At 42.5% G+C, this 21,899-nt stretch overlaps 2 protein-coding genes and 1 long non-coding RNA gene across 13 annotated transcripts; 1 reads left to right on the forward strand and 2 right to left on the reverse strand.

Moving 5' to 3' along the window:
- Positions 1 to 15: 15 nt before the first annotated feature.
- LOC143893447 (uncharacterized) lies at positions 16 to 3,012 on the reverse strand. Of its 2 annotated transcripts, none has more exons than XM_077398832.1 (6): positions 2,353 to 3,012; positions 1,783 to 2,236; positions 1,368 to 1,702; positions 1,042 to 1,289; positions 793 to 958; positions 16 to 698 (listed from the first exon to the last, which is right to left on the reverse strand). In XM_077398832.1, the coding sequence occupies exons 1-6, from the start codon at positions 2,379 to 2,381 to the stop codon at positions 455 to 457; spliced, it is 1,476 nt and encodes a 491-aa protein (XP_077254958.1). In that variant the 5' UTR covers positions 2,382 to 3,012; the 3' UTR covers positions 16 to 454. The 2 variants fall into 2 exon arrangements, with proteins under 2 accessions (XP_077254958.1, XP_077254957.1); XM_077398831.1 differs by having other exon boundaries at positions 1,042 to 1,292; positions 2,353 to 3,006.
- Positions 3,013 to 3,327: 315 nt separating this feature from the next.
- Positions 3,328 to 21,782, reverse strand: Cpr (Cytochrome P450 reductase). Of its 4 annotated transcripts, none has more exons than XM_077398827.1 (11): positions 21,639 to 21,782; positions 10,701 to 10,903; positions 9,805 to 9,997; positions 9,315 to 9,464; positions 7,214 to 7,338; positions 6,843 to 7,031; positions 6,528 to 6,766; positions 6,083 to 6,414; positions 5,712 to 5,973; positions 5,402 to 5,630; positions 3,328 to 5,322 (listed from the first exon to the last, which is right to left on the reverse strand). In XM_077398827.1, the coding sequence occupies exons 2-11, from the start codon at positions 10,868 to 10,870 to the stop codon at positions 5,178 to 5,180; spliced, it is 2,034 nt and encodes a 677-aa protein (XP_077254953.1). In that variant the 5' UTR covers positions 10,871 to 10,903; positions 21,639 to 21,782; the 3' UTR covers positions 3,328 to 5,177. The 4 variants fall into 4 exon arrangements, with proteins under 4 accessions (XP_077254953.1, XP_077254952.1, XP_077254955.1 ...); XM_077398826.1 differs by lacking the exon at positions 21,639 to 21,782 and adding an exon at positions 14,217 to 14,441; XM_077398829.1 differs by lacking the exons at positions 9,315 to 9,464; positions 9,805 to 9,997; positions 10,701 to 10,903; positions 21,639 to 21,782 and adding exons at positions 7,994 to 8,097; positions 8,763 to 8,814.
- On the forward strand, positions 8,004 to 19,811 carry LOC143893451 (uncharacterized). Of its 7 annotated transcripts, none has more exons than XR_013255800.1 (3): positions 8,004 to 8,144; positions 17,666 to 17,863; positions 18,334 to 19,811. It is a non-coding gene; the product is annotated as an uncharacterized LOC143893451 (long non-coding RNA). The 7 variants fall into 7 exon arrangements; XR_013255806.1 differs by having other exon boundaries at positions 17,666 to 17,845; XR_013255801.1 differs by lacking the exon at positions 8,004 to 8,144 and adding an exon at positions 10,878 to 11,030.
- Positions 21,783 to 21,899: the final 117 nt, after the last annotated feature.

Raw genomic sequence — 21,899 nt, forward strand, 5'->3', positions numbered from 1 at the left:
TAATAACACGTGGTATTACATTTATCCAACAACATTGCTATATATATTTATTCACATCCAATAAATTTTATAATAGTGCGGCATACAAAAATATATCCATTCGCGGTAAGCGTGTAGAACACTTGAACAACACGGACGCGCGGTGAGGTAGAGACAGTATTATCCGCGGAACAACGGTATTTAAAATAAAACGTCGCGCGTATACGCGTGCGACGATCATCTTCCGTAAATACATTTTACACGATAAATATATGTATACACTTCATTCTTAAAGCGTTTCACATCGTGCTTCAAGCGTTATCCTGATGCGAAATCGAAACGCGTCAAATCAACATTTTGTACTCCTCGGCTTTACACGCGGCATACACATATCGAACATTTGTTAAAAATATATTTCTCGCATGCAAGCTGTGTTCAAAGCGCTTCTTCCGATTTCGTCGCGTTAAGCTTTTTCTCAGAGTCTCTCCGTCGCTCGGACTTTCTTCTTCTTGCCTTTGGCCACTCTGGGAGTGCAGTCCCAGCCAGCCGAGAGCAAGCTGATCCTCGATTGCGCCGGAACGATGTGCTTCCCTTGAATCGCCAAAAAATCGCCGCTACGATCGCGAGTCGCGTGGGCGGATTTCGGCATCGTGGCTCGAGATATCGGGCTCAAGGGTTTTCTGTTGCGGTGCAGGGCAGCGGGCGACGGTGCCAATGATCTGAAATTTATCATTTGAATTATCCTTCGTCCTCTCAATTTCCTACTGACCATTGAAAGGAAAGAAGAAACGTTTCAATGCACGACCAACGCACCCATTTCTGCTGCTAGGAAGCCTTGAAGTGTCTATGGGAGCGAGTCGAATATTTTTCGGCCGAACAGTAGGAGAGACGGGAGCTTGCCAGGCGGAATGAATATTTGGATTCCTCAATGCACCCGATCTTCTCGCGGAACCTTGAAAGCCAACGTAGCCAGCTGATCCTAAAACATCAACAATTTTTGTGCGAGTGTCAATATTAATGCATCAATCAATTGATAAATGAAACGACTCGGTGCTCATCTACCTTGGCAGGAAGAGATTTCCAAATTCTCGTACATAAACTTAATCGGGACGGTCTTTAAAGTAGAAAAGCTTTCTCGCGTGGACACCGTAAAAGGCACGGGGCTTACAACGATCCTCTCGTTGAAAATAGTGCCAAGCTTATTTCTACCTATATGTGGCGTGCACAACCGTTCCTTGGCCCTCAAAGCGTCGTCATCTCCCGCGTCGTCAAAGTTTTTCAGTTTGTTCGCGGAGATTGAATTCCTCGTCCTTCTAAAAACCGGATTACATAAAATAAGAAGAAGCACTCCCGCGTTTAAAATACTTTATTTTCTTTTCTAATCTTACTTCTGAACTCCTTGATGGTTCGCATCGTTCTTTATTATCTGAAGAGAGCTTTCGGTATCCAGCAATCGGTTTCTTATGCTTATAGACTTGTTCTCGATATAATTCGGCGAGATTGCTTCTTCCGTCCAATTCGCTTTTGAGTTCCTTGATGAATTTCTATTACCATGAACGGGAGCGGGGGCTATTCTCAGGGCGTCACTTAGGTCGTCGTGCAAGGAATCTGTATCGCTCTTCTCGTTAGGAAAAAACTCTGAGATTACATGTTCCATCATCGTGTCGAGAACATCTTCGAATTTCGCTTTGTTCAGTTTGTACGGCGCAGAATCCTCTCCCTCCTGTAAATATCATAAAGATACAGTATACACGCATGCAGATTATATATATCACTCGCTAGAAAACTCGCTTCTCCCTTTACCTTCACCGAAAGATTGCGTTCATCGTTTTGCGGATCGCGTCTCTTCGTCTTTTTGTCGCTCGAGCCAACCTCCCGCTGTTCACAGTCGCTCGTTGCAGCCGGATTCTTGCCGACTATCCTTAGGTACGGTATCTGCGATCTCCACTGTATACATTCGTCCAAAGCGGACTCTTGGAACAGCTGATCGTCCTCCTCGTAGAGGGTCCTCTCCACGGTCGCCCATTGCCGCTCCAGTCTCTGAGTCACCACGCTCTCCGCCTCCTGCGACCAGGAAACGGACGTTGCCGCGCTGTTACCGTTGGACGGGACGTCGTCGTCCTTCCACGATTTCTGCCGCGGCAAACTGGGCAGCCGGAAGCGATCGTTCCATTCGTCCTCGCACCCATCGCCCTCGTCCTCCTTCAGTCGCAGCAGGTGTTGAGGAGCCTTGGTCTTCCGTGTCAGCGGGCTGATCCTGCGGGATAACGAACAATTCCCCGTAATCCCAACAATTTCGACAATTGTGCTCGACGATCGTTTGCTCGGGGCAATTTTCCAAACTGCCTGGTGAGACAAACAAACCGGACTTACGCGCTTCTGCTGCGGCTGTTACTTCGCATCTCATGCTTTCCCCGTGGGTCCTCCCCATCAACAAGATCCGATCGGCGACGGTCCCGTCGCGGGGATACCACCACGAATCCACAACCTCGCGTGTCTTCCAACAAGCAAGAGAGGGAACCTTTTACCGATGCCCTTTCGATTTCTGACGCGCGCAACGTCCTCGACTGGGACCTTTTAACGGAGCGGCCGCATCGCTGCCGCGGCTATTTCTGCCATTCATAATTTCTATTTTACGCCGTGCCTCACACGCGAGCGCATTATCGATCCCCCCGTGCTCGGGCCCGGCCGTGACTGAAATATTGACCACGACATAACGGAAACGAACTCTCGCCTCGCGTAGCCGCGGCGAGGCTCGTTCCACCCCTATGCGCATGATACTGAGGGTCGCCGGGGAACCCGGGGTGCCCGGGGGTTGCCGAGGGTCGCGCGCGACGGGCCACGACCACGACGTGATTATTCAGCTGAGACGCGAACCCACGTCGATGATGCGATTACTTTTGCCGGTAAGACGGTCAGTTTTTTTCTTTTTTTCTACAGGGTGCCCCGTAAACCCAGCATTGTAGGAAAAAAATTACAAGAGCGAAACAAAAGTTTTTACACACTCGCACAGCATATATATAATAATAAAAAAAAAAAAAAAAAATCGGTATCTTCACTATTATTCACAATATGGAAGATTAGTTTATATATTCAATTAAAAAGCAATGATTAATGACGTCAGATATAATGGCGTTGCATCAAAATATATAAAAAAAAACGTTAAATCTATGATGCTGCACTCGTGAGACGCTCCGTATATAACGTTATTGATATCCTCAGCGACAATTTGAACTTTGAGATTCAGTTTATCACAATTATGTTTCGATTATTGTTAGATAACTGGTCACTTTTTGAATTTGGACGATCACTTTCTAACTATGCTTAGAGGAAAAAAATTATAAAAAGTTAGTTTGTAAATGTTTTCTTTAATATAAAAGTATTACCATTCCTAGATACGTGAACGATCCAAGCAGAACATAAAACTCATGATAACGTTATCGTGATGTAATTGTGAGTTTTATGTCCCATCTGGAGAGATTACGCTACGAATAATGTAATCTGGTTGCGTTATACATGTCAATCGACTTGATTTTTATTCACCGTCCCTGTATGCATCGTGTAAAAATATAATTAATTATAAATTCATTATACAATCGCCATGAGACGTAGGCTTCGCACATACCTCGATATCTCTAGCTAGATTAAAAACGCTGCGCGAATAAACTGCAATCGTGCTATTCACAATTATTCACCTAATTTGTTACAATTGTATTACCGCATCAATAATATCAATAATTGAACGTTAATTTTCAAGTAGAGAAACAGGAAGTCTCTAAGTTAACATTTTTTGATTGAAACCAATGCGCGCGCGCGATACCTATTTCGATTCGTATTCCGCACGCCGCGACGGAGTAAATAATAATGGATTGAATTTGAATTGATATTCACTAGTAACTTTCTTAGCCTCAAATTTCACTACAGATCGCTTTGGTTCACGTGCACGAACTTAGCGTAAAACGTCATTTCAAACACTGGAATAAATTTGCTCTAAATATCTCTTTAAAAAAATGTCACTACTTGCATACTGACTAATATCACCAATTGATACGGACCAATAACTTCTAGGGATTGTATACTTTATATAATTTTTTTAAATGTAATTACTACCGAGAACAAGACACAGCTTCAGGCTTAAATATGCCTTGTGCGTAAAACTTAACAATTGTACAAAGTCCTCTTGCACAATAACAATCATTCACATTGACTATATACTGAGCTTGCAAAGAGAAATTATATCCGTTGTACATATTCGCTTATTATATTTGACGTGAGACTTAATTAACTAGATTGGCGCATCGCGATCGCGAAGATCGCGGAAAATAATGAAAAACAGCCGAATTTTAATGAAACTGTTTGTACAATTTGCGTGATGAATAGTACTTGGTATATGATGGTGAGCCAGAGCCGATATTTCATTGACATGTCTAAAAGAGCACTAAAATATTCAAGCGTGAGCAGAAACGAGTTAGTTTATCTCGTCTTGTTGTTCGTAGAATCTAAAATGTATACAAGGTCCGTTTAAGTAATCTTACATTTGATAAAGATTATTGTGAGTATAAAATTATTCGTGAAATAATCTTATGATTATTTTATTAGTTTAATTATTGACGAGGCAGGTATAAGGACGCGTTACGTACGAATAAATACAGCAAAAACTCGACCAAGGATGTACAAGTGGAAGATTCCTGACAATGAAAGCTTAACGAACGTCCAAGATACGAGATAGTATGTAATTGCCATGTATATATTTACTTATATTGTGTATAGTACACACACAAATGAAATTGATAGAAATACGTGTACAAATAACCCTAGGTTACCTTTTACATTCTTTTTCAAGAACTTTGATGTCAGTTTTTACTAATTTCCGAAGCATATAAATAATGTATTTTGTTATCTACAAAGACGAATATGAAAAATAAGTCAGATACACAATTAAATACTTTGCGTAAAATTTAAGAACTCTATACTAACGTCGGCTCTGGCTATGAACAATAATTCAACTACAGTTATTCTATACGGCAGGACATGATGAAACTCACCGGATAAAAACCACGGAATGAAGAAAGAGCGAATGAAAGGTCTAATTGACTGAATGTCGTTACTAATGTCCCGTCGCTTGAATGAATCAAGCTTGGACCCTCGCACTAAAAAAAATGCTTCTGTATATTTCTCTATGATACAATTAATATGACTCAACTCCAAACATCACTGGAATATCGCTTCTGCGACTCCATCTTCTTGATGTAATTTGCGGCGTCAAGTTCCGACATGTTGCCACGTTCCATCACCACTTTGAGTAATATATTGTGCACGTCGCGTGCCATGTTTCTCGCATCCCTGAGAAAAAAAACAAACAATTTAAATTTTGAATACGAATTTCTTTTTTGTAAGAGAAAAGTAGATGCTTTGGACTAACCCGCAAACATAAATATGTCCGTTTTGTTCACCAATGACACGCCACAATTCCTCTTTGTTCTTCTCGAGCAAATGCGTGACGTAAACTTTGTGCTGTTGCTCGCGGCTGAACGCGGTGTGCAACGTTAGGGTGCCGTTCTTCACGTATTCCTCTAATTCTTCACGATAAAGATAGTCCTCTTGGCTTTTTCTGCATCCAAAGTACAGTATCGTGTCACCCGTCTCTTTACCTGGGATTAAGATTCAAATATTAGTACGCTCTACCGCAATGAAAATGCTGCGATACGGAATCAAAAACAGAGCATGCTTACCTTCCTTTCTCGCAAAGTCCCGCTCCTGTATGAAACCTCTGAACGGCGCTAGACCAGTTCCTGGACCAACCATGATGATGGGGGTACTTGGGCGCGTCGGCAAACGGAACTGAGACTTTCTTACGAAAATTGGGACGAGGCAGGGTGGATCGGAAGGATGTTTCTCCTTCAACCAATTGGTAGTTACACCCTTGTTTATTCTGCCGGTCGGAGTTTTGTACTCTACCACCACCGCCGTGATATGGACCGAGGTTGGATGGAGCTGAAACAGAAATTACGATTTTTACTTAAAGGTCTTTTTTTTCTTTTTTTTTTCCTTTTTTTTTTAATAGAGAAATTCTATCATTTTTAAAATCAACAAAAAAAGATACCTTTGGAGATGAAGATATCGAGTAATATCGACACTGTAACCGTGGCAAGATCTCGCACAAATGATCTAATGGCGGCTTCAAGCTGGAAATATCCTCCAAAATGTGCACAATGTTGCGGTTCTCTTGATTTATCCATTGCTGATAGGCCGCTTTGCCTTCCGCGCTGGTCGACGCCATCAGCTTTAGCTTCTCCTTTTCCGCGGGGTCGCTCGTATATTCTGCTAACTCCTTGAGAACGTGCGTGCGCGGATTACTCGTAATGTCTAGGTAATGTGTCAATGCAGTTCTGTAGCTGCAAGGGCAAGGGAACGGATGTTTCTTCGTGGATTCCTCTGTAAAGCAAATAACAGTTTATCTTTCAAAAAACGTAAATGAATAAATTGTATAAAAAAACGAGAAAAAAAAGTAAACAGGAGTGGAAAGAAAATAAAGGGCGAGTAAATACCATCTGTATTCGTAAGGGTGAAAATAGTATCCAAATTCACGCCGCATTGCTCGCCAATTTTGTTCACCAGCTCCGCATTGTTCACGGGATAGACGGCCAAATGATCGCCTGTCTCGTAACGCATCTTGGAGCCTTCGATGTCGAACTCGATGTGCATGCACGATCTGTCGGATGTTGGACCGTGCAGCTCGCGATTCACTTTCACAGGAGCCAAGAATGGGTTCTTCGCATCATACGGCCTACAGACAAAAGATTAAGAATGCTAAGCAGGAACAGAGATTATTTCACGCAATTCAATAGTAAATAAGGACTTACGGTCTCTGATTCGCGAAGGAATGAAGACGCGCGATCTCTCCGGTGTAGACGCGATCGGTCGGCAGATCCACGTGCTCCGTGAGCTTGTATTGTCGAATGCTGACATCTTCGCCGGCTCCCTCGATGCCAAAGAACTCACAGACGGCCGGCCAAAATTTATCTTTCCACGTGATGAAGTCATCCTCTATGCTGTAACATTGAAATTAATAATTAAGAAAAAGAAGCTCTAAATTGTAGAAATTAAGAATGATTGGTAAGACAAACAAAATATATTTGCCTATAATGAATGTCGTGATAAAAAAATATTTATTTTAAATTGTAAAAATAAAGAACGGATGGAAAAGGAGGGTAGGGCACGTTGGGAACCTTACTTTGCGTCATCATCCCCGAGACCCAGTTCGAAAACGCGCGTAGCACCCAATTGCTCCATTCTGTGATCCACGTATATGGCAATCTCATTGTAGTGCTCATAGGTCTTATTACCCAGCCCGAATACCTGAAAAGAAAGCAGGTAAGTGATTATGCAAAGCGATTATTGAGCGCACATTCAAACCTTTGACTATATAATAAATATTTATTTAGTATTTATATAGTACTTTTTTTTGACTATATAAATCTTTGACTAAATAAACCTTTACCTATATGAATACTTATATAGCCCTTATATAAACCTTCCTATACATACATAGTACTTATATACATACATAGTAGCTAAAGATTTATCTTGGTTTATTCGACTATATACAAGTATAGTCCAAAGTTCAAAGTCTTCCAAAATTAGCGGGAATCTCGTGTGGCGATATCTCTCGATACCACGTGCGGGGTGCGGGAGAGGGAGTTGATGGACGAGGAGTTGGTGTGGTGAAGCGTGGTATCTTTGGATCCGAAAGATATCGTGGAATTGATTAAGAGAGAGGACTGATCTACATACAATCTACATACACTATGCTTATGTATTTTTATGTAGATTGAAAATTCAGAAGCCATAGGCAGTATGCAGACACCATAGCGCATGCGCATATGGCTTCTGCATTCGTGCTCATGGCTCCTGCAATTTTATGTGCTTCCACCTTAACGCACCTACGGCATTACCGAGTTCAAGACACCGGGGACATACACGTACAATTATACATACACACACATACACTTACACATTCTCGAGTTTGAAGTCTTACGAGTTTGCGAGTTTGCGAGTTTACGAACGAATTGAATAATGGCCGTTGCAAACCGAAAAGGAAATCGCTAGTGCCAATAACTAGAAAAGGAAGGAAGGAACGGCCGACCCGGCGACGGTGACGCAAGGTGAGGCGGAAGAGCTTATTGCACGACATTCCGATGTTCATGATTCGTATCGAAACTCCGAAACGCAATCGCGTACGTAGGTAATATCATCTCAGGTCTGTTTTCTGTTGCTGCACTGCTAAACTAGTGCACACTGGTGCAATAAGTTAGAATGGGACAGGTATATTTTGTTTTACATTAACTCACTGCACCAGTGTGCACTAGTTCAGCAGTGCAGCAACAGAAATAGATACTCGTCGCCCTTCCGACGTTACCGTGCACCGGCACTTTTCACTTTCTATCCGAAGAAACTGCGATTTTATACACCCGTGGGGGCCTATTCTGTAACGACAGTTTCGTTATCGTTATACTATAGTTAATATGGTTATACTTGTGTTGCGCGGGTAGCGATCGTGTAACTTTTTCATAATATAACGATAACAAAACTGTCGTTAAGAGTTAAAAGGCCTTCACACATAAAATGCCGTAAGGACGTAAAACGTAAGCGTAAGAAAATCGACCGAATCAAGTATTTTTTCCTACTGGGGTTACGGACAGCACAATACTTGATTGGGATTGGTCGATTTTCTTACGCTTACGTTCTACGTTCTTACGCGATTTTATGTGTGAAGGCCTTACAGAATAGGCCCACCGGTATCGAACATAATCGTCGCATGTGCGATGACTGTAATGTATTGTATGCTGCTCGACGTCAAACCATGCGTTTACGTAACGCCTAATGGCGAGGTGGACGAGAGGCGACGAGAGGGCACCACTGCAAACCGCAAAAAGAAACAATGCGAAAAGAATCAAGCACAGAAAGAATAAAAAACAAATGCATAGAAAAAGAAAAAAATGTGAAAAGCGTGAAAAGAAAAATGCGAAGGAATAAAAAAAAAAAACAATAAGGAAGAGGAAGACAAATTCGTTATTTGTGTGCATTAATTGCATCCTTGGGTCATATCCGCGTTTCTTTTCCCAACATATTCTCGCCGCACATAATTATATCGTTATTAAGATTATTAATCATCAGTGCGTGTATTATAAAAGTTAAATTGAATTGCTTGAATTGTACACAAAGCAGTCTACTCAGACAAAGAACGAAATTAACTTCACGGCGATTACGACGTAATATGTTCGATCCGGAAGTATTCAGTGAACGTATAAATCCGAGGACGTATATATACATACCGCGTAGTTCAATCCTGTGAGATCACCGTCGCCGTTCTTGAGCCAATCAATGAATTCCATCGCGTTGTCGGTGGGATCGCCCTCTCCGTACGTGGCCAAGCAAAACACCGCCAAACTATTTGGAATAGTCTTCAGATGTACTAGCTCCTCCTGTCGCAGCAAAAACAAACGTTTGCATCATTAATATTTTGTTTGCGTCACGGATAATATCGTTATTTATCATCCGCAGTAAGGCGAGACGAGACAACTACCAATGTATATATGTTTCTCTGCGAGAAACGTGCACGTTTAATAGTTAACGAGAATGTCTCAATTGGCTCAACAGCATCACTCGAGAAGTCTCGCTCGGCAAGTTTCCGTCTCTCTCGCATGTGGAAATGTACGGCAAACATCCTCGTGTACTTGCAAATTGCAATTTAATTCCCGCGCTCTCTTTTCCCCTCTCCGAGATTACAGACTTACAGTAAATCGCCATAACGATTTCGCTTACCATATCGCACTCCTCGGGATCGGCCACCATGCCCTTCATCTTGTATCTAATGCCCTCCTTGGCGAGACGACCCGCGAATTCTTCGGCAGTACCCGTCTGGCTGCCGTAGAACACCACCAGACTTCGCCCGGAGGTTTTCAGCTTCTTGATAAAAGAATTCTCCGATGGTGGTATCGAGGCGCTGGACGTCGATCTGTAATTGAAAAATCGTAGGCATTCAGCAGCGCATTACAATGCCCCCCCCCCCCCACACACACACACACTAATCCTTGCACTATTAAATTCGTAATAGTGTCAAATTATACTCAATTTGAGTCATTTTGAACCATTTCTGTAGGTCGCCACTTCTCCTACTCAAAAAATGTCGTTAATTTAAAACAATGTTAATTTGACAAAACCAATGAAGTTAAAATAATACCGTTTTGTGTTAAAATAATAAATTTCGACACACATTGTAGTTAAAAATAACAAAATATTATTTAAATCAAGGTATCAGTTTAACGTCAGTTTCTACCAATGTAGATTAACTTTAATCTCGGTTTAATTTACTTTTTATCTTTTTCTAATTGTTAAAATTAGAAAAAGACCAATTGGTAAGTTAAACAATGCAGATTAAAGTTAATCTGCATTGATAGAAGTACACATTAATTTCCTTTAAATAACAGTGTGGATTTTTCTTATGTCGATTTCTATCAATGTAAATTAACTTTAGTCTCTAGGTTTAAAAGATAAAAAGCAAGTTATAAATCAAGATTAAAATTAATCTACATAAAAATGGAGTCTTATTTGCCGATTCAACCAAACCTCCTCCTTCCTTCGAGTGATTCACGAAGGAATCCCGACTATTCGCCGGTAGCACTTCGACTCGAATCGATAAAAATGCGAACCGCACTTACTGAATGGAGTAGGACTTTGGCGCTGGCGCGAGTGAATCTCGCTTTCTCCTTCTCAGGAGCCACCATGTTGCCGCTACGAAGAGACCAACGACCAACAGGACGTCCAGGACGCTGAAGTACGTCTCGTCGTACGCCTCCGTGCCGCTTCCGCTCTCCGGTGATCCTGCCATTCTTATAGCCTTGGGTTGCGACGCGTCCGCGGTCTGCGAGAGATTCAACACAATTTCAATTGATTGATCGTTTGACTTCAGCGGGATTTACTCCTCGTGCATAAACTCGAGAGACAATGCCCGCGTCATATTATTTCGCTCGCGACGTGGACAAAAATAGGTATCGTATATATTATACATTTTTTTTCTTCTTATTATCTTATCATTCTTATGTAACTCCATGCGTTGCACGCAACGCTAATTAGCAACGTAGTCTTTTTGCCATAATATTTTCGCCATTAATACAGAATATGATCAAACGTGGTCTTCGTTGTCAGCGCTCTCAAAAGCCTAACTCAAAGTCCGAAATGTTTCTATCGTACCAAGGGCACGACGTACAGCGAGCGGAAATTAGGAAACGCTAGCGTTCTTGACCTCCCCCATTGTAGTATCCACTAGTTAAGGATACACAATTGTCGCATAAAAACTATTACGCACTCGAAGCGGACATAGCCGTGACTCGACTCTTATTATCTTGCCTTTATCAAGGTTGAATGTCAGTGATAACGCCTGTCGCGGATCGTCGGGTGGATTTATTTTAAGAGAGGCGCTTTACGCCGGGCAATTTACGTCAGCATTTTGCATTCGGATTTTTCGCGTGAGCCAGACTTTTCCCTCGTCTCCTCCTCCTCCTCCCCTCCCCCACCCGTTCGAAATTGGAATAAATGCTAATAAGTCCGACAACGAAATTCATGTGAATGGTAATTTCCTTTCGCAGGCTTTTGCATCACGATCGACCGTTTGTTCGTCATTGTTTCGAGCGGTGGTCGAGTTATCGCGTAAGTCAATCGACCGTCTTATGAAAGAAATACTGGCGGTAAGCGAGCTGTCGAAAAAGACATTTATTAAAAAGTTATTTATTATTGGTGTGGAAATACAAAAATCTCGTCTTTAACTACGGGAAATCAGTCGATTCGAACGGACAATGCTCCGGGTGCAGAAAGAAAACGCGTCTTCCACGGGCACGTGCACTTGACACCGCCTGATAATGACAGAGAAAAGCGAATGACGTACAAGCCTTGTAAAATAGTTGCGTTAATTATATCAGCCACGCACGCGCAGTTCGCCGGCGGCTCCTATCGCAATCGTCCGAAGTGATAAAGTAGTAATAGTAAATTAATAAAAGTCAAGGGTTCACCTCACGTCAACGATCGAGAGAGTCGCTGTTTATTTACTTAACTACTGATTTCGTCACTTATTTACCACGATGAATGACTTTACGATGAATTACTACGTTATTGACGACTGGCGACGCGACGATTCCGAATCCCGACGTTCGGGAGATTTCTGAACGTCATACTCGCACGACATTCGGCTGAGATTACGACGAAAGGTTGTCGTTGTCGGCCGAGATTATGACTCACGCTCGCGATCGACGATAATGATAAGGCGGGATTATTTGGCATTACTCTGCAGGTTTCGGTTCCACGCAATATTCGTTATCTCGTCGCGAGAACGCCGATATTATTTTGTCATTCTGACGTCGAGAACAAAAAAACACACTCATTACGCGGCGGCACGAAAGAGCGAAACTTATATAATTATTGCGTCACAGCTTAATGCAGCTTTTGCGTAACGCAAGTGCAGGGATCTATTAGATTCGTGATCGTCACACCGCGCGCTCACGGTGAAGGAATAAAATCGGCTCAGATTCACAACGAGAGTCACGTTTTTAAGGAGCAATGAGCTCGAAACATCATCGTTGTTCTTCATCTATATCAATGCACGCCTTTATTATCTTATTTCTCTTCGCTTATCTACCTGCCCGCTAATTATTACGACAGTCGCCTTATCTATCGATTTATTCCGCTCGCTCGATTCACCGCGACCGTCTGAAAGCGTCACGATGACTTCTGAAAAGCGGCCCGTGCTGAATGAGGAAAAAGTCACGTAACCGAGCTTGCTTAGTATGCAATTAGCTCCTCCGCTGTATTGCAAGAATTTAAGAAAAATAAAAAGCGCCGCGTCCCGGCCATAAAGGTGCCTTTTCATGCTGACGCTCACGCGATAGTCTTTTTAATTCCAGCGTCAAATGGCAAAAGCTCAACTGTGTTCAGCTTTGACGCTTGACGCTCGTTTCAGTCAATTGCTTGTTTCGACGCTCGCATATTTGATGCTATTTCGCCTTCTTACCGATGTAGTTGGTCACGTGACCAGTTTTGACGCCCAAATCGAGCGTCGAGCGTCAGCATGAAAAGGCCCCTTATATAATTCCGCGAGATTTACATTGTCGGTTGTCAAACCGATATAACGACCTCGCGAACGTTGATTGATCGTTATTATTAGTTTACGAGTGTTTAACTTTAAGCCGATCTCCATTTACCCAGTAGCACTGCGAAAAAAAAATACTCAATGAATTCGCGAAAAATTACGCGATTATTTCTTGAAACGACAAAAACACGTATGTACAAAATATACAAAATTGGTGAAGTTTACTCATTTCGCGTATAGCCGGAGAGCTGACGACACTTTTGGCCAAGTGATTTTATAAATCACGATTTTCCGTTATAACCCGCGTGGACGACTCTCCTTCGATAATCCGAACACCTGCGGCTGGCCGTACTTAGGGGGTTTAAAAATAAATAAATATCAATTGACGTCTAAAAATTTTCATCAAAGTCCGAATGACAAAGATTTAAAACAGAAAAGCGCCTTATATATATATATATATATATATATATATATATTAGGGCCTAGTGATTGTCCTAGGACTTAATGGGTTAAGGTCAAGTTATTTACGTATATTGATGCTAACGGTCAACGAAACTTTCTAGTGGCCCAATGTCGCTCGTCGGTCTTCCAGCTTTACCTTGACCTTAGTCAAGGATTTATCTTCAATGATGCTAATTTCCTTGTTTTTTTTTTCGTTTCTTTCATTTCGTATACGAACGTCTAGTTCGTGTCTAACGTCATTTACGCGCCGCGGTAAATTTCGGAGTAACGCGTTTCATTCTCCGCACGTTTGGACCTCTTTAACAAATTGTATCATTCAATCGTCGATAAAGATACGATTAAATTTCACAAGTTATATAAAAAAAAAAAAAATAACCGCGTACTCTTTTTAGAATTATAAAAAAAGAAGAAAAAAATGTCAAAAAAAAAATCGAAAGGCTTTTCAATCCATTTTACGCGGTTTCCGACAAAAATATCAACCTCCTCTGCGTATGTCCGACATATGCGCGACAGCGCACGTCAATCAACACGATCTATATCCGGAACTCACACAATTCCTGGAAATCACGGATCGCGTTATCTCCTCGCGCCGCGTCAACAATCATTTTACATTACGTTATTTTGATTCGCTTACCGGAAGATCCATGCTGTACGCGTGAGGGAACGTACGAGCGAACGGAATTCGCGGAAGCTTTCGCAAGCGGGATCAATGCACGTGGCTATATGCCGCGCGACGTCCGAGCAATCGCGTATATACGTGCGAGAATCTACCGCGACGGCGATCGGCGCGCGACTGTAAAACGGTCGCGGAACGGAACGCCAAGTCGAGCTCGCGCGGATTTCACGATACGACACCGACGATACGATCGAGTCCATCAATATGCATGCGTCGTAAACGCGCACGACGATGACCACCACCACCACCGCCGCCGCCGCCGCCGTCGCCGTCGCCGTCGCCGTTGCAAATATGTGCCATCGTGACGAAGCGACAAGTCATCCTACACTTGCGCGTAATTAAACGCTCGGCGCGGCTTCCACCCCGTAAAAAATCCGCGCGACGCGAAGTTAACGAAATCCGAAACTCCCCCGGGAATCCCGATCGCTCGGTTACCTCCCGTCCGGTCCGCGCGCACGAGAAACACGTTTCGTTTCCGAGTGGCGTACGTGCGAAGTCGCACATGGTTCGACCGATGGGCATTAATTTTAAAATCGACCGATCACGTTCTCGAGAACAATGAGTCCGGAATTATTACGTCGAAATCGACGAATTATCATTACGAACATATATTCTGATTATTCTCGGCAAGCTGTAACCGATTAATCTTTAGTGCGAGCTCTGGGCAAAATTTTGTTTAAATAATAGGCTCTGTTTTAAATAAACGCAACGGATGACGTAAGCCGAGAATCGTCAAATTGTCGTGCAATTGTCAACGATACGGTCGTCAGCGGGACTTGAGTTTCGTCATTTAAACGGCGCTCGTCTATCGTCACTCGCAACTACGAATATTTAATGGCACTTTAGCCTTTATTAATGCAATCGTCTTACTTAACTGTAACGAATAACGCGTCTGTCGTTTCTTCCTGAATTCCTCCAACGTGTTTCGACGAAACGTGTACTATTAACAAGAATACGTTACATACATACCGATATACCCCATTATGTATATTCCTAGCCGAATTATACAATATTTATATAACAATTCAGTTACGCAAAACTTACGGCACGCGTTATGTCTTTACTAATTTGTTGATTGACGAGTGTTTTCCTCAGACGTTTTTCTTACACGCTCGGAGATTCCATATTTTTATATAGCATTATGTATAATGATGTAAAAAAATCTAATCGTTTAATTCTGAATTTAATTATAGATAATTTAAGTAAAAAACGTAAAATCGTAAAATTAAATACTTCAGCAATATTCTGTAAACTGGAAGACGAAATCTTAATGCGGAAATGTCAGAAAAAATCAGATTAGAAAAAATAAAGTGATAGTATACACGTGTATTGATATGCATATGCAATGGTAATTACTCCCTCAACATATTGCGTATTAAAATAAGAAATTTAAAAGTTTAATATAGGAATGCAGCCTATATTACAAGGCAATGCCTCGTTGCGGGTTTAATTTACGATATTGATGACTATGCATTTTACATCTGCTCTTTTTTATTTTTAAGATTTCCTTCTTGCGAGATAACTGAAACGCGAAGAACAAAGATTACAAGATTCTCCGATATAAAGTCGCCGTCGAGTATACCGATATACATCTTCGACACAATCTCGTATTAAATGTGTAATTATTACATAGACGGTCTATACGTATTTTTTGCGACTTGTCTCGAGATACGAAGAGATTGCTGGTATCATTTCGTCGAGCTTAAAATATAATCCTCGATATATAATCGCTGGGAATTATCGGGCGCACTCGAAAACATGCGGTGCATGCAGATGGAAGTCGGTCGAGAAAGTGAAAGCCAATAAAAGGAAACGGGTGAAAAGAGAGAGAGAGAGAGACATGCCTCGCGCTAATGCAACTGCGTAATTAGGCGGTTTTTGTTAACGGCACCGGCGGAGAAGAAATAATTTTCCCGCCGTAATTATTTCCCGATGGCATCCGTCGGGTAATTGTATACCCCTTTGCGCGAAAGAAGAACCAATCGTTGCTCCAGTCGTTCAACGCTCTCTTCCTAATATATGCCTTCCTGCCCAACGGAGAAAAGGAGGGCGGGCTATTGTGTGCAAACAACATCCCTGAAAAAAATCTTGCGGTTGCAATATCGTTTCATTGTTATGTTGGATGAAGACGGATGGATTATTGGTCAATTTGTCAGCGGGAAATGATGAATAAAATATCTCTCCGCTTCGATGAGCAGCGATACGCGCGTGACATACTTAATAGCCATCTCGTCCCGACGAGCGATAGTTTAGGAAGGCAGGTCGTATGGTGGCGAATTTCAATGTCAACTGGACGAGGTCAATTTTTTTAAATTATATACGTCCGGCGACGTATCACCCGTATCGACATACATACGTCACGCGTCTAATCTACACGATAGAAGACACGATTGCTTTATCGTTGTAGGCACTTTATGCTTTTGAACAGCTATGGATTTTTGCCAGGAAAAATATAATTATATTTATTATATTAATTCATTATATTATATTAATACAATTCATTATATTAATTCTCATTTATTATTGCAATTTTAGTTTATTACTGTCGCCCGACCATCGTTGTGAACTAGCTCTTATTTGCCTTTGTTAGTTTATTTAAAATGACTCAATTCCTATATTTCCCATTTTTCATACAATTTCACAAGTCGTCATCATGGGCTGTGACACATATTACGTGAAAGGTTGAAATCGCATAATCGCGCATAAATAGTGGATCTAGCCCGCATAATTGGCGCATAATCACTAGATTTTTTGCGCATAAATGAGGGGATAATCAGGCATTTTTTCCTGGCATAATCCATAGCTGTTCAAAAGCATAAAGTGCCTATTATTTATATATATATATGTGTGTGTGTGTGTGTGTGTGTGTGTGTGTGTACGTATTACTAAAGCGAAATTTTGCCAGCAATTTCGACGAATTCCCGGAGCTATCGGTTAGCCAGATACTGAACTGTATCCGACATATTCCAATACATGCTAATATCGCATTAAACGAACACGATATATCGATACCTCGGTTGCTTTTTTTTTCTTAATCGTCTGCACGAGTTTATCGAGCGCGTCCATGCTTCTTCGGGCAATCATGAATCCATGAAAATTTCATAAATAATTCACGAGCATCCGCAGCGGAATAACTTTATTGATCGTACTAATGGCGCTAATAGATTGGGACAGCTTTAATCACAGATGCATGCTCATCATGATGTCTCTTCACGCATTGTCCGCCTTTCTTCTACTCTCACGACAGAAACCCGCAGGCGAGTTGTAACTTATACCTAACAAACTGGATTGTTTTTTGGAATCTTTTGAAGTGGACCCCAAGGAGTGATTACGCGTGGCGTCAGACGACTCAATGACCTAATTAACTAAATTATACTATGTTTGTGTATACTTTGTGCCTGTTACAGTTACGATCGAGAAGGAAATTACAACGCGAGTTGAGAAAAAGCGAGAGTGCTGACTATATGTATAAACAGCGAGGCAAATCTGTGCGAGGCTGTGGAGTTTATCGGTGACGAAATTTCTCAACGATGACGAGCGAATCTGAAAAGGCGAGTGAACCTGAAAGGGAAATAGCAGACACTGAAGTAAGCGTTTCTAAAAACGTACGTTTTATATTAAGGGAAGGTCGATTTCTGGACAAAGATTTCGCCGACGATATCTTCTCCGGCATAATCTCATCGAGCACTCATAGTGGTAATCACGATTTCTGCGTGTCATTTTTTTCACATTTCACAATTTAACAAAAAAATTCTTGTAAAACTGGAATATGGTCCTCTTTTTAAAAACCGATTAGTTCCGGCTTGCTCAATCGAACGTATAAGCATACGCATCGCAATTAGCGTGACGATAAACTGCGAGACAATATATATTCTCAAAAACGTTCCACGAGATTGACCAATGATATACAGAAGTCTATGAATATCCACATAAGTGCACCGGAACACGCACAGCGAAAACTCGGTACTTGACGAGATACTGCCGGCGTTAAAAATACCGTCGGCGAAATTCCTGATGGTGATTTCGTTCGTCAGTTACAACGTATGTCAACGACGAAAGGGGAATTGCGTTGCAGGATTCAAATGACGAGAGAAACGAGAAGAAGATCGAGATCGAGACGACGTCGAATCCGAAGCGGGAGGACAGAAAGCAGTCACCGAAGGCCTGCGACGAGGAACCCTACATTGTGAAGCTATTTAAAAGTCTAATGAATCCTCAGGGAAGTCGGGAGAGCGCGAAGGATAAGAAAAAATGACACGTGAAGAATCTCAGGAACTAACATAAAATTCTTGCGAACAAAGGAGACATTAGCGAGAGACATTCAAGAATGCGGGGACTATTGTGACAAAAAATTAATAAATTTTAAATTATATCCGTGATGTGTCCCCGCATTTTACCAAGGCCGTTTAGACGAGAGATAAGAACCGTCTGCTCTCGATGCGATAAGTTCTGTCTGAACAAGTCAATTACTTAAGTTGATATCAACGGGAATATTCGACACTCTGACGTAGTGGTAGACAAGTACGTCAGCGCGATCAAAGTGTCGGTGATCAATCATCATTTTTAGAGGAACCTGCGTCGACAAACGCATTACGCGCGAGCACAATATAATTCTACATTTTGTCATTGTCGTCTGCGGGAATAGTATAGCGCGAAAAAACGTCCAAGGTCGACGTTCTCGCTTCTGCCCGCGTGTTCCTCGCGGGGATTTCGAACACGATTAACACGTCTTTTCGTTGTACGACGTAACGTCGAGCTTCTGCCGAGCGCGCGTATAACGATATCGATAACGTCTCGTGGCCGCGCCGAACCTGTGCTGAATAATGCATTTAGGGGTCAAAGATCGTACACGTGTTCTCGCGTGATTGATTGTCTTGACGCTTAATGCCCATTTCTACCAATGCAGATTAACTTTAATCTCGATTTAACTTATCTTCCATTTTTTTCTACAAATTCTCAGAACTAGAAAAAAAAATGAAAAACAGGTTAAATCGAGATTAAACTTAATTCTACATTGGTAGAAATGGACTTGAGATAAGCTTTCCAGACGAGATCCGAGATCTGGAGGAATCGAAAACGCGCCGTTCGAAGATAATCTCTCATCAGAAGTTGCCGTCTCAGGGGGTAGTCTCGTTTTTATCGCTCTACAAAAAGTAAAAGAATATTTATAATAGATAGCGCGTTTCTATCAATGCGCGTTAACTTTTATCTAATTCTTAGAACTAAAAACGACAAGAAGTGAGTTAAATCGAGATTAAAGTTAATCTACATTGGTCACGGATAGAAATGGACATGGGGTACCGCGCGACAAGAGAACAAGGTATCGGAAGGTGGCGATAAGAGAGTATAGATAACACTGAATTTTTTTCACGAAGGACAAACGTTCCAATATCCTGGAACGCTTCCGTACGTTATCATCACCGAACACTCTTTCAACATATCAGCGACGCTGTCGGTAACTTCTCCCGTCGAATAATCATCTCCAATTGAAACGGATCTTTCCATGTTTTCTAAAGTTTTCTAATTTTCTCAACTCCTTAGCTCTTTAATCAACCTCTTACGCGGATCAATCTCTTTATGTCCATTTCTATCAACGCAGGTTAATTTTGATCTTGGTTTAACTTACCTGTCATCTTTTCCCAGTTCTAAAAGTTTTTTCTTACAACCTTCTTACGATTATGACGGAAACTTTAACGTGCAATGGCCTTTAATCTAAGATTAAAAGTTAGCCGACACTTGTGAAACTGGGCCTTAATGAATCTATGTTCTCTAAAATTTTATATTTCTTTTTTCACTCCTTGCTCTTCAACAGACCTCTCATAAAAGTTAATCATAAGAGATATCATAAGAGAATCGAACTCGGGATCTCATCTACAAGTCGATTGCTCCTGCACGCGGAGTCAAGCGTCGTCCGCGGGGCAATGCATTAATGGCGAGACTGAAAAAAAAGGACAAAAAAGAAAAGAGAAAAAAAAGGAGAGGAAAAATGTTCATTCCGCAAGACGATGCAAGACACTCTAGTCGTCTATATCGTCGCGAATAGTGAAAGCGTTGCCGCGCGTTTCACTACGCGCATGCACACTGATGCACACACGCACCTCGCGCGCGCGCGAGGGGATGCCACGAGATGAGGTATGTATACGCGCGCCGCAAAAAAACTCGATTCAACCTTGTACACCAGAGATTATACACAGAGAAAAATTCTCGCTCGGCGTTATCTCGATGACGATTTGTTCTTGCGAAAACGATATATGCCGAGTCACCGTTCGTAGTCTCGCTCGTTTATGTCACGCGTGGAAATAATCCGAGTCGGAGAAACGATCAGAAAACGCGTATATAATCTTCCTATTGTGCTCCGAGCGTGTACTTAATCGTTTGGAAAATCATTTTATCTTCGCACGTGCAATCGCGCTCGTGCGGCGCGTCGGTACGGTCGGGGAAATTAATCCGACGCGAGACGAGATAGAACGCGCGCGTTCGTCGATCGACGTCTTCTGAAATGTTCTGAAACGCGAAACGTTTCGAACCGCGCGATCAATTTAAGACCGACCGAAGGGCCACCACATGCTTACGTGTCCACGGGAAGATCCCCGACTGTTCGATCGACGAGCGACGCGTCGTGCGCCGTTACATCCGTTAGACTGCAGCGATAAGAGCCTAGGGGTCAGGGTTTGTGCGGTATCAAATCTATACGTTACTTTTTATACGTTACTTTTTGTTACTTTTCGTTGTACAACGAAAACGAACAGACCTCTTTTTATCAGCTGTGGACCGACCTATCGATACGAGGACTATCGAAGGGTCCTGGAAAACGAGAAACGGGCGACGTGTTGTACAACGCGACTTCAATTGCGCGCTAAAGTAAAACGCCAGATAACAAAGCGCGCACCGTGCAAAATATTAGCCGTGCAAAGTCTGCGTTTCTCGCGGGGATCGCAAAAGGTCCGCGAGATTAGGCCTGTTTGTTTTCGCTGCACTTCTGAACCCGGTGCACAAAGTTTGAATGAAACGACGAATATCATTTTCTTCTCGTTCCAACTTGTCGCGCTGGTTCGGAAGTGCGGCGAAAACGAACCAGGCAGAGAGAGGATCGATCGTGCATCTTTTCCCCTAGGACGGAAACGTGAAAAGAGCGAAGAGTTTTATCTCTTTCTATCCAACACCGATAGAAAGAGAGATGGTTACGTGAAATTTTCACGTTTCCGCTCTAGGGAAAAAGTTACACGATCGCCTATCCAGGGTCTATTGTCACGCGAGAGATTTTGAGCCTCTTATCAGTCACGTGACTCCATGGCTCCTCGGCCTTTTCGTTTCCAATCCCGCCACCACTCCTCCCCCTCCGCCGCTTTACCACCTGTCGGAATGCGGTTCGAAATTTACCTTTGAGCGGCTATACCGGTTACTCGGGTAAACGTCCGATGTTCGATCGCCCGGTCTTCAATAGCGACACGTGACGGACGCTGCGTCGTTCCGCTAAAGGTGTACCGTGTCGACGACGACGCGCCGCGGCGAACGACGACGGGATCGATTTCCAGCAGAGCAGAGCGAGGATGGCGAAGACGCGCGAGCGACCCGGCGATCGGCCACGATCGGCAACGGTCGGTGGACTCACGGGTATCGGCGTTGCTCTCTTTTTGTGTC

The sequence above is a fragment of the Temnothorax americanus genome, unplaced genomic scaffold, assembly GCF_048541705.1.
Source record: "Temnothorax americanus isolate GAGA-0224 unplaced genomic scaffold, ASM4854170v1 Scaffold12, whole genome shotgun sequence".
Lineage (NCBI taxonomy): Eukaryota > Metazoa > Arthropoda > Insecta > Hymenoptera > Formicidae > Temnothorax > Temnothorax americanus.

Coding starts and splice junctions, on each gene's coding strand:
- LOC143893447 (XM_077398831.1), bottom strand. CDS start 2,381: ATGCGAAGTAACAGCCGCAGCAGAAGCGC. Junction 1,703..1,782: donor AACGCAATCTTTCGGTGAAG/GTAAAGGGAGAA, acceptor TGATATTTACAG/GAGGGAGAGGATTCTGCGCC. Junction 699..792: donor CTTCCTAGCAGCAGAAATGG/GTGCGTTGGTCG, acceptor GATAAATTTCAG/ATCATTGGCACCGTCGCCCG.
- Cpr (XM_077398826.1), bottom strand. Junction 6,767..6,842: donor TCCTTCGCGAATCAGAGACC/GTAAGTCCTTAT, acceptor TTTTGTCTGTAG/GCCGTATGATGCGAAGAACC. Junction 6,415..6,527: donor CACCCTTACGAATACAGATG/GTATTTACTCGC, acceptor TTTGCTTTACAG/AGGAATCCACGAAGAAACAT.